General features: G+C 38.1%; 1 protein-coding gene across 1 annotated transcript; it reads left to right on the top strand.

The window, feature by feature from the left end:
• The first annotated feature begins 2,771 nt into the window (after positions 1–2,771).
• LOC104911737 (mitogen-activated protein kinase kinase kinase 20-like) lies at positions 2,772–11,505 on the top strand. Its single transcript, XM_010713755.3, has 3 exons — positions 2,772–2,880; positions 6,450–6,524; positions 11,372–11,505. The coding sequence occupies exons 1-3, from the start codon at positions 2,806–2,808 to the stop codon at positions 11,480–11,482; spliced, it is 261 nt and encodes an 86-aa protein (XP_010712057.1). The 5' UTR covers positions 2,772–2,805; the 3' UTR covers positions 11,483–11,505.
• The last annotated feature ends 1,001 nt before the right edge of the window (positions 11,506–12,506 follow it).

Here is a 12,506-nt window from a genome sequence, read left to right as displayed (position 1 = left end):
GTAATACTTCGTATAGCATACTATTATACGTAAGTTATACGTTATTTTTTTTTTTTGTCTTGTTAGTTTGTTTTTTCTTCAAATCACTCATTTGGATGTTTCCTGTCTTTTATGGCTTTTGTTGGTTTTGAATTGGGGTTGAGGGGTGGGACTATATTTTCCTTTTTTCTTTAGATCATTGTCACATAGTTGACAGGATGAGAACTGAAATGCACAGCTCAGCTGATAGAACTGAGGACATATCAATCTTATTCTCAGCTTCATGTATGGAATGAACATTCATATCTTTGAGTCTCACTCTGTTTCCCTGCATGCAAAGAAGAGCCTAACATCTTCAGAGGCCACAGCTTACAAACCATTGCATTAAATGATCTTGCTTTGTTTTCCATCATTGTGTCTGGCATGGCTATTTCACTGTGAACACCTAGACTGTCTGTCGTCATAGGGATGTTATGTGATCAGGAAAGCTGGTGATCCTTACCATCAAAGATGGGAGGGGAAGTGAATCATGTCAGAGTCCCAATTAAATTATACCAGAAATGGAAGACAGATTAATTTCCATGTAAGTTGAGCTGAGAATTTAGTTCTGAAAATGATCAGGGTGTATCTTGGCAAAAAAAAAAAAAAAAAAAAAAAAAAAAGCCAAGATCAGGGTAAGTCAGATTCAGGAGCACTTTTTGTGGCTGTATGAACCTAGGGACAGGAAGCATCAAATGGTAGCACAGAAGATACGATTTGCTGTTTTTGTAAGACTAATAATGCTCTCGTTCACCCTAGGTGATGTTTCAGAGTATCTAATTAATGAGTGGGGTATGAAAGTTCTCTAACACGGATATTTACATGTCACTCTCAGGAGGAAAGTCTTAAGCTTACAGCACTAGCCTGGATATGAAATTTGCTTTGTTTTAAGAACATTGTTTTAAACTTGCATATATAAATGCAAGGATTTTTTTTTTATCTTCTTATACTATTAGTGAAAAACAAGGCATTAATAAAAAAATTTTGTATCTGGTGAGATTGCTGTTCACTCAAACTATGTGTAATCTTGAAGTGTTTCAAGTAATCACTGTTGATTTAGGAAAGTAGTGATCCATACAGGCAGTGGAAGTAAACACTAAAAGTGTCATGATGCAGAATTTAGTACAACATGTCCCAAACAGACTTGCATGCTTTAATGAAACTAGACAGTTTAGTCTTCTGAAAGAAAAATAGCTGAACAGTGCAGTTTTCCAGCTCAAGGTACTTGGAGACATTTAACGTGTACTTCATTGTGCTCTTTTCTTGAGAGATGTATTTAGATACTTCTCTGTCTGATGTGCAAACTTAGACCATTCAGATGAGGTGGTTCTGCAAGGCTACTCAGCTTGTGTTTGATTTGGTCCAGGCATTTTTGGTTTTGTACACTGCTTTTTGGACTCAAATACATCAGGCTGCTAAATTATTTTATTCTCTCACAATTAAATTTCCTACCTCTACCAGTAGAGAGGTAATAATTGGAATTAGGAATCAATTTTATTTTTCTTTTTTTCTGAAGAGAGTGAATTGAGGAAAACAGCAGAATTGAATGCCATGAATAGCCTTCTTCATATATTTCTTATATGTGGAAAACTGTTCTTATTATTCCAAGATGCGCTTACCTTTACTGATCAGTTTTCTGACTGAAGCAGAATTATTCAAATAGGTCTATTGATGGAACCCTGTTCACTTGATTAAAGGCCCAAATCTGCTTCAATGCATTTTTTTCTGCTTCAGCAGCATCTGCCAATATTCTTGTGTTTTTCTTCTAATTACCTTCATAGTTGGCCAGAATCCATTCAGAATGATGTAGCTGCAATGAGCCTGGGTACTAACCCAGCCGGTGAGGATATAGAGACTTGCCTAAGGATCTTAATACATTTGGTCACATGCTAAATTATTGATTTCTTTTGTTGCTGTTGTGCTTGGTATACAAATGGAAGAAGTTTCTGTGTAGATATTGGTAACAAGAGATAAGTATGAAGATTCTGATAAAAACAGAGGCAAACACGAGTGAAGGTACAAAGTTCTTGTTAATTTAATTGAATGCTAATATGTAGTCCTTGAGGCAGAAAACAAGTTGGATTCAGTGACATGCATCATTTTAGTGCCAAACTCTCTCTACAAAGTACCTAAGATTCTTACACTAAAAAATTAGAACATGTTTCTGTATGTAGGGATAGTGTGTCAATAAGATATAGGGGGAGAAAAGAATTATTGTTGATATGCTATATATTGTATGGCTTAATATAATCATGTACTTGGAGATAGACAGTTACGGTTTTGCTTGCAAAACTATATTTATTATTTTTGTAGGCATATAATAGGAATAAAATACCTTATGGATCACATTCTGACAAAAGAAAAGCACTAGTTGCAATCATATAGAAATATTTTTAAATGCAAGATGACTGCAAGGTGAAGATGTGTCTAGCTGGGGCTAAGAAGGATAGGAGGAGTTCACTGTCTTCCCAAGTCTCAACTGCCAAATATGAACTTTATAGTGTACAAAAAAGTAAAAAAAAGCTTTTTCTTTGGCTTTCATAAAATTGCAGGCATTAGGCCCCACACAACCCAGTTTTTACTGTAGAGGAAAAATCAGAAACATTCAAATTAATTTAGCGAGAGGATCTTGCACACAAACACTGGTCCAAGTTCCTGCAAATGGAAACTGGTTGCCTGATAATTGGGTACAGAATAGTGCTGTATCAAGGTTTAATAATGTATTTAAAATACAAAGTGCAGAAATAAAAATTCTTTTCTTTCTCTCTGTTCCAGGTTCTCTGGGAGATGCTAACAAGGGAGGTCCCCTTTAAAGGCTTGGAAGGATTACAAGTAGCTTGGCTTGTAGTGGAAAAAAACGAGGTAAGACTACGTTTCTACATTCAGGTACATAGATCAGAAAACAGTATTGGGGTTTTGCAAAAGACTTTTTCATCTTCTTCAAATTGAAAGTAAGTTCACGCGTATGGAAAGATTAGCAGTAGGAGCTAACACAAAGGGTCAAAGTGATGTTATTCCTCATGAATGGACCCTTTACATCTAATTGTTGCAGCTTCACGTCGTGATGCTGTAGATCAAAAATTGTACAAGTACTGTACTAGTTTCTCAGTCTCAATTGTAAAACCTAGGGGTTTGTTCTTAGTGATGAAAGAAGCCATTGCGTCCAAGGTAGGGGAACAGTTTAACTCCATCTCCTGCGTTTAGGACATCTTTTTACTGGCCGGGAGTTGATATATCTGTAAGAGACCTTCAGCTACTTCAACTTAACTCTCCCAGCAGGAGTCACTATAGTACAAGAAACTGCCGCTTAGATGAAAATTTCAAAAATAAAAGAAGAAAAAATAGTTTTAAAAAAAGAGAGAAATTACAGTTTTGCCACCTACGTTCAACACTACATTGAAGATGAGCTCCTCACTGGTATCGGCAAGGCTGCGGCATAGCTGCAAGCCTCCTCATGCAGAGTCTTTCCATTTCAAAAGCACTTCAGTGGTGTAAACACCGTTTGTACAGTGTCCCCAGCCTCGCTTTTCTTCTTCTCACAAATTGAGGCTTTCAGTTAGTTGGACATGTGAGCGTATATCTGAACACATAGTCCCTTGATATCAAAGAGAGTAACTACATTTAAAAAACATTTAAAGTTGTGACTGTACCACACACAGACAAGCATGGAAATCCTTCACAAAGATGAAACCTCCTCTATCTAGACACAGCAGAAGCTTGGGAAACATTACAATGGTGAGGCAGTGACTGCGTAATACAGATTTCTATTATTCTACATAAACTGTTTCTCAAAATGCTTCAGAGTTAAATAGTGGAGTTAGGTTTCCTCCTCTTAGTTTAATATTTTTTGTTGTTGACTTTTTTTGTTTCCATTGCTTTTTTTTTTTTTTTTTTTTAAACTTTCAGTTTGAGAACTGGATTAATTCCGGTAAGCAACACTGTGATATAGTGAATAGTTGGAAATGCTACCTTACCAGTCTGAAGATTATGACCATGGTCTTCTACAATGTTTATCAGACCAGGAGGTACAATGGGACTCTTTCACCTAGTTTAGGAAAAGCCCTATATATCAGTTTGAGGAAGATGGAACGAATGAACAGCGCCACATTCTATTATGTACAGTTTTATGTAAGTGGTTTAAAGTGACACTGATAAAATTGTAAAGAGATTGTCCTATGCTGAAAGATGATAGAGATACAGTGCACATTTCTCTGCAGTTTTCCAGAGCAAGGAACTGTGTAAAATATAGTATGAACAAAATGTGGACATGACAACTGTTTTACTCATGGCTGGAGAAACTTAAGTGTTGAGATTTTCAAAGTCAGCTATTTATCTGCCAGGTACTACTAGGCTGTTGCCACCATCTTCTTTGTAATGGTGCCAGGAAGCTTTGAGAACATTAACACTTGCCTATATAGATTTTATTTTCTCTGACCATAACTTAGGGACCATGTCCAGTGTATGCCCTGTAAGAGTTGGCATGCATAACTTTTTTTTTTTCTTCCCGGTAGTTTCTATGTCCTGAAACAAGTATGAGGATCAGGTTCTGTTCTCAGTTCTATCTACTGACATTAATAGACTTGCATGGATCCACTTTCCAACAGAATTGAGTCACTGTTGAGCTAGGCCTTCATTCTTTTCACTCTAAGTCTGTTGTTAAAAACAGTGTGGGACTGGGGCCAAAGCATAATTGCTTAGGTTGAAAAGTCCCACTTTGCAAATCTGGAGCATAAGAAATAAAATGGATTTTAAGGATTTCATACGGGTCTTTTCCTAGGCTCTGCATAATTTCACAACGTAATTTTTATTTTGGTACAATTTTTATATAAATTTATCGTTTTAATTCAGAAGAGAAAAACACATGAATTCACATTATACTAGGCATAATCCCATACAAAATTACGAATGAGAAATGTCTTTTCTATTACAATCTGAAAGCTTTGGAACCTGCTACCACTATATTCCATGACAGATAACATTCTGCACATGTGAGACACCTGTAAACGAGGACTACAACTTATTTTCTCCCTCCTGGAACTGTGAGGGTTACAGACAAATACTGCAGAAAGATGAGGCAGTATATTTTTAGAGTAATGACTCAACCAAAGATCAAGTGCCAGTACAGTTTGTTTATGCATTGTACAAATTTCTGTGTATTTCTTGCATAGAAAGCTTTGCACCTTAAGGTATTTACATTATTAAAATATATTCCTGCAGTGCCCTGATTCTGTATGTCATATTTCCAGTTTTCATGGTATTCAATTACTTGTATAGCAGAATTTGTTAATTCTTTGGCTTGTAAGGCTTTCCAGGTCATGCTATAGTAATACAGTGGTACAAAATTTGACAGAACTTGCTTTGATTTACTTCTGAAATTCCAAGAGTAGGACTGATCAAAATGTCTTCCTGGCAGGTTAGACTGAACAGGTTCAGGTTCTCACCTGCTGTAGGACAAGGAACTCTTTTTCCAGCTTGATTTCTTCATATTTGGTCTTATTTGCAATGCAGAACTGCTTTTTATCTTTTTTTTTTTTAACTTAGCATGAAGCATCTGAAGTAAGTTAGTTGCATTAGTGAGAGCAAAGGGATCACCTTGTATGTGTTGTATTGTTGGGATACACATACAAGTAACTGGAGAGGCTTGGGTATTCATGTGTGCATTTAACAATGGAATTGCTTTTAGCATTTGCAGTCTGGAGGCAAAGTCTTTAAGCTACGTGTTGCTTAAGACTCACTGAACAAATACTTCTCATGGCTTAAAACTCTCTGCAAAAGAAACCAAGCCAGCTTCAAAGTAATTCTCTGTAGTTAGTGGATCTGGCTGTAACCAGCAACTCTTTGTCTTGCGTCATCAGAAAATATTTATATGAGTTCACTGTGCTCTGTGAGCGCTCTCTGAGATCTGCATGTCCTCATTAATCGTTCTGACCACAGGCTTATGAAATGTCTCTTGTGTCATGTAGAGCTTCAGTTAACTCTTTATAACTCACTGTAGTCTGTATTTCAGCCATTTGGTATATCAGAATTGACTACAGTGTTGTAGAATCTGTACGAGAGAAAGGAATTAAACCAGACTGTACATTATGCCTGTTTTGATAAGCACCTTAAATATTGTGCATTGCAGTAGTTATCTCTACAAACTATGATACTTTAGTATTAAAATCTTTGCCTCATTTTTTACTTCCTTTCTCCTAGTTTTCTTGAGCAATTCCATCAGTTTATTTGTTCCTTTCCTTCTTTATAAATCTATTAATTAATAGTACGTCTTACTAGTGTTAGCCTTTTTTATGTCAGTCGTCAGTTTTGTATTATGTTTAAATGAAAGAAGAGTGTGTCTCACTTCTTTTAATTGCTCTGCTCTCATAGGAAATCTATTATTAGCACCTCAAAGGGAAATGTTTCTAATAACTGGTACATTCTATCTCCTTTAGAGATTAACCATTCCAAGCAGTTGTCCCAGAAGTTTTGCAGAACTGATGCATCAATGTTGGGAAGCTGACTCAAAGGTAATTTAATTTCTGTTATATTTTATATCCTCCTCCTCTTATTTCTCTATGTATGCTAAATTGTGTTTGGAGACAAGTCTGAGCTAACAAAAATACTTGCTTCACAAAAATATTAGCTGGGGATGTCTTTTCAAAATGTATACATATTTACGTATTTATGCTTAAATGTGTTTCTGTCCTTTTAATCAAGAGTTGTTACCCTAAATTGCCTCACTACTGAAGACAGAGATTGTAAATAGAGTGAGATTGCAAGAATGCTGCCATTTTTGATCAAGTGAAAAATCATTTTGTTTTTATTTCAGTAGTTAATCTCTTGAATGTTTGTGAATAATATGTTTCAAATAACTATTTCAAGGTCCAGTTTTGATTTCTTTCTTGTGCTGGAAATGTATAAAGAATAAATTAATCCACAGAATATGGGTAGGAATGGCAGAAACACATTCAAGATTAACATTTTAAAATGTCCTGGTCTTTTCCCTTAGGACTTTGAATTACGAACTTTATGACAATTATATTGTAATAGTATAGTAATAAAGTACTGTAGTATACTGCTTAACTTTATAAGAATAAATCAAAAGAGAAATGAAAGACTGTGTTTGCTCAGTAAATACTTTTGCAGATCCTGGCAATTACCTTCCTTAAATTGGCCCTGCTACCTTCCTGTTGTATTTACATACTGGCTGGAAAGAACCTGAAACCAAGTGTCAGGAGATATTTTGTTTTGCCTATGAGCGTACTTAGGAGGGGAAAGGACAGTTAAGGATAGGAAATTTTGCACTTTTTCTCAAGTAAACGCATCAGGAAGACCTCTCAGTTACTTTGAACTCTGAAGAAAGTGAACTGCTACTTCAGAGACTCCAAGATTAATTCCAAAATGAATTATAGCACTTAGGTGATCTAACGCCAGAATGGATTATCACTGGAAAGTAGTCACAGGAGAGCAGTGTGAGAAAGGAGATTTCCCTTTCCCTTTTTCTTTTTTTGTTGTTGTTGTTAAATTTTATTTTTGAAGCAAGGAGTTGCTTCCTACAGAATGGATCTGGAAGCTTGAGATCATCAGCAATATGGTTTCTAAATGAATGCCCATTTAAATGCTACTCCCTTAATAATAGTTCTTTCTCCTCTCCACAGAGGCGAGGGGAGAAAAATGCTTTCAATCTTTGAATCTGTAATAGGGCTGTTTAATAGCTCAGTAATTATTGAAGAGCCCTTCCCATTGGTAACTACATGTCTTAGTAATAACTACTCCTCAATTAGCATCGCTACTAAAGGCCACAGAAGAATTTTTGGAGCTTTTAGAGTGTGCATTGCTGCACATACTAGACCAGCTTGCTCTTTAGATTGCTCCAGCCAGACATATGAGAGTCTGGAAGTCTGTTGCTGTATTTGCAGGAAAGGGAGGGATCTGCACATTGGAAATAGGGATGGCTGAGCAATTGACCAGGGTTTGAACTGAGTTTCTGGGATTGTTGTTCCCAGATACATCTCTGATGTGTGTAAAGAGCAAATACAAGGTTGGCTGAAGTTTTCTGACAGTCTGCTCTTTACTTACTTTTTTTTTTTCATTCAGCTTCTTGTTTTTTAAACAGTTATAAATGCCCTGTTCACATGACTGAAATGGAGTAATCTCTGGTCACATTTTGGGCATGTGACAGACAAACTCAGTCACGTGTTGGGAAAGGATCAGTACTTACAGCTATCAGAATGCCTTGATAAAAGGCTGTGAGGCCTGCTTGAGCCAAAAGATGGAGCACATTCCTCTAAAATGCTGCATTGTGCAGCTCTCCCTTTGGCCAGGATTAGCTTAAGAAAATCAGTAGTAGATATATGAACAAGTTACTGAAGGTCAAGTGAGAGTGTCAGCTGCTCAAAAGCAATTGCTCATATGCATAATTTCAGCTCACAGAAAGCCTGAGGTATCTTTGTGACTTAGCCCTGAGAAAAGAGGGATGTGCTTTTACTGTGGGGCTAAGAAGTACACTTAGCTGCTGCAAACAGCTGCAGTGTCAGACACTGCTCACACTGTAACCTCCTCATGGGAATGAACATGGTTATTAACTTGCTTTGAATTTCTAAAAATTTGTTTGTTCTTGGAGAAAAATGTCCATAGTGTGCTGCTCCAGGTGATGCATATTCAGAGTCTTCACACAGCTTAAGCTGTGCAGGTGAAACAGTCCCTGGTGGGTTCAAGTATTTTACTAAAATGCTAATTGCTAATTACTTTAAATCAGTAATTATTTAATAATTTCTGTGGTAACTGGGTATCTTAAATAACTACTACCAAATGTAAAATCCCTATGAAACAAGCAATTTTTGCTTGGGTACTAGAAAATTGTAGAAATGTTGCTCATCACTAATGCTTTCATTTACTGAGGACACCTGCTTTGGAAACACAGGTGAGTGCATACTTCTAATCTCCTCTGTTCCTTCAGTTTATCCCCACTTTAACATCAGGGATGATTACAAATTATTGAACGTTTTGATGGAACTCAAAAATTTGAGAACAGAGAAGCAGCAATAAAGGAAAGGCATATGGTTTAAATATCCTGGTTTTAGGCAGATGTGTCTAATGAGAAATACCAAGTGGAAGAAAATAGTGAAAGCATTAACCAGAACTATTTCTGGAGAAGTATATATATTTTAAAGATTTTTTGCATGATACATCACAGATATGAAGGGAAACAATTTTCAAAGGTGACTCATGCCTTGACATTTTGAGTTTCTTACAAGGATGCTTGGCTTCCTGGGAAGTAGCAAGCAGCTGTCCACTGGAAATAAGACTTTTTTTTAAATTAAAAATAAAGCTCCTCAGCTTGAGTTCCCAGCTTCAGCAATTGCCTCTTGTCAGTCTTATCCAGGTTATCAGTCTACAGCTACAGTACACGTTAAATATAAAGTCTTCATTGCCTCAGGGGAAAGAAACTGACAAAAACACATACCAATGTAGGCCTGTGTCTTGCTGTTAGCTGCATCTCCAGAAAAAGCCATTACCTGTGTGTCTGGCATCTGTAAAGCTGGCAGGATAGCTGATAGCTGTTCACAGAAATTGCACAGCCAGAGAAGCTTTGTCAGTACTGTGACTGTACAGTTGTTCTAGCTGCAGTCCTGCAACACAGCAGCTTGTTTTCAGCCTGTAAAGATTTGCTGCATACCAGCTTGGTCCTGCTCTGTGTAGGTCCAACAGAGTGTGTGTTGTTGCTACTCCCAATCAGTCTATTGGTGCTTCAGCCTCCCTTTCTAAAAGCCCTAATCTCTTGTCTTTGCTATTCTTAACTCTGTTTTTTCTAGGCAGGTCTGATGGCAGTGCTGATTATGTTCATTTGGTGTCCTTGGGTCCAGAAGCATCATGCATGCAGGGTGGCTGCTGCCTTCCCTGCCTCTCTGTGAGCCCATCTCTGTGGGCAAGGGTCCCCACTGGGCTTCTGCACTGGGAGCACATTAACAAGTGCACACTGTGCTGCTGAAAGGCTTGTTGGGTGGTGGGCTGGAGGCCAGACTGTACAGGCACAAGTGGTTGGGGCAGGTGCCACAAAGAAACCTGCATAGCTCACTCCACTGCCCATTTGCCCAAATTCATGGAAATGGACCAGAAAGCTACAGACAAAGCCTCCAGTCACTGCAGCATTACAATATAAGAGAGCTTGTCTTTTTTTTGTTATGCATTTGACACTTTTTCATGCTGTTTGACATTTAAAATAAAGAAATTGTCTTCTTTTATAATGCGGAAATCACTTGGATCTTCCTGGGAGAGACACCTCAGCATTGTTCCTAATTGTTTTTGTGCTCCCAAATTAAAATGCACGTTTTAATTGCGGCATCTGTAATTTTAGCAGGAATGGTATAATTAGAGGCGAGATACAGAGAGAATGCGCATCATTCCCTTATTGTATATCTACATTTTGTTTCAACCTTTTGTCTCAACTTTGTCTGGAGTCTGTCAAACAGACTAACAGAGTCAGCGTTCTTTCAAGAAACACGTTTTACTGTGGCTTTTTCAGTTACTCTCCCACTTCATAGCTGCATTTTGGGACTACAGGGGAAGCATAAAACGCAGAGAAGCTGTGACTGCTCTCCGTAAGTGGCGAGTGTGCTTGTGCTGTTAGCACAATGGCTGCTGGGCACAGAGCTTGGGACAGAAACTTGAGCGAATGAGACCAGGACAGGACTGTACCCCTGAGCCCTGCTGGCAAGGGGAAAACAGCATCATTTAGCCCAGATCTCTGCAGCTGCCCAGGCTACCCATGAGCTAACCAAGTGAGAGGGTTTTCTGGAAAGTGTCCTTCTCTGCAAGAACCAAGTTATGCAGGCAGGAGCCCATTTGTGATGCGCAGCTAATAGCATCTTCGTGCATTAAAGAGTTTGTGTTACTCCCTGTAAAAGCCATCCATTTAATTACCAGTTGCTGATAGGTCCGGCCTTCTCTCTGAGGTGGTATTTTCCTTCTTAGCTTGAGGCAAACTGAAACCAAATTCATTTATAGAATAGAGAATCTTTATAGTTATTATTATTATTACTAATGTTGTTTAATGTTTCTATCGCTATCCCAGGAAGTAGCAAATGGTTATTTAGGTAGATACAGAAAAATAAGCAAAGGCTGGAGTCTTACTGGCTTATGTGACTCTTTCCAAACTTAACATTTCTTCAGTTGAACAAATAATAATAAAAAAATAAGCATACAAAAGAAAAATTAAAACTGTACACTCCTGATGTAGATGCTTTGTCAGAAAGTAGTATTCCAATTTCAATTGCTTGTAGTCCATCACTTTCAGCTGAATGAATGACATTGCATAGTAATAGTCATATATGAATGCAAATGTTGATTTTTATTTTTAATTTTTTTTCCTCAGAAAAGGCCATCTTTCAAGCAGATAATTTCAATTCTGGAATCCATGTCAAACGACAGCAACCTTCCAGACCAGTGCAATTCATTCCTGCATAACAAGGCGGAATGGAGGTAAGCTTCCTGCCTCACAGGATGAAATGACACAGCTTTCCTTGTTAATGGTGCAAGTCCATACTGTTTTCAGATGGACATCAGGCACTGATGAGGTACTGGCTGAAAACTTTCTATTTTTAGAACATTATTTACCTTGTTGTTTTTCAGGAATGCTCAGAATGTTGTGAAACTTGTATTAGGAGCCAATACACTTAGCTGTACACCGTTTATTATTGCATTGGTTTTGGAATCACGTTATTTATGGTTTTGTGATTCACATCTTAAAACCAGCAACATGTTTTCAGAGAATAGTGAGGGCCAAACAGCTCAGGTGTGTGTACTGTTTGATGCAGGTTTGACAGGCAGCATATAGACAGTATGTGTTTATTTTAGAAAAAAAAGAGCATAAAGGAATAATTTTTCACATTAAGCCTTTACTTGTCTTCACTTGTCTTCTGTCATAGTTGTAGCCCTGTATCCAGGCCAGCCCTGCTTTTGCAAAGTGCATTTGCAGATGTAGAATTTTATCTATTGCCGATCATAATTTCTAGTCAAGCATGATTATAAATGGAGATGGGATTTGAGAAAATAGCAGTAGAAGCCCCATTTTTACAGTAAAAGTGCCAGCCTGTTTTACTGGTGTGCCAAAACTTCAAAAAATGTCCCCAGAGCACATTTGTCAGCTGGAAAGCCTGCAGCCTCACAGTACATCCTGTGTTTGGAAAAGCAGATTGAAAACAGATCAGCACAGGCAGAAGACTTTTACCAGCCGATTGCATCGGTCTATATTAAGCAGCTTGGCCCCCCTCCAGGTGAGGGGGAGCAGAGCTATTAAAGGTGCCCCGCCTGCACTGTGCCGCGGCAGGAGCCCGCTGAGCACGGGGACAGGAGCACGGAAACGGGTCTTGCAGCAAAACCCGAATCCCGTATCCCTTCGCGGACTTCCCAGTAAAATCGAGACTTGTGCTTTTAATTGGAAGGAGTGGAAAAAGTGACTGGGAGCCGGGACGCTTCCCCGGTCACATGGCAGCGGTATAAATAGCCGG

This window comes from Meleagris gallopavo, chromosome 7 (genome assembly GCF_000146605.3).
Source record: "Meleagris gallopavo isolate NT-WF06-2002-E0010 breed Aviagen turkey brand Nicholas breeding stock chromosome 7, Turkey_5.1, whole genome shotgun sequence".
In the NCBI taxonomy this organism is placed as follows: domain Eukaryota; kingdom Metazoa; phylum Chordata; class Aves; order Galliformes; family Phasianidae; genus Meleagris; species Meleagris gallopavo.
Note: the sequence above shows the minus strand (reverse complement) of the source record. Positions and strands in the feature narration are given on the sequence as shown.

Coding starts and splice junctions, on each gene's coding strand:
- LOC104911737 (XM_010713755.3), top strand. CDS start 2,806: ATGCTAACAAGGGAGGTCCCCTTTAAAGGCTTGGAAGGATTACAAGTA. Junction 2,881..6,449: donor TTGTAGTGGAAAAAAACGAG/GTAAGACTACGT, acceptor TATCTCCTTTAG/AGATTAACCATTCCAAGCAG. Junction 6,525..11,371: donor GTTGGGAAGCTGACTCAAAG/GTAATTTAATTT, acceptor TTTTTTCCTCAG/AAAAGGCCATCTTTCAAGCA.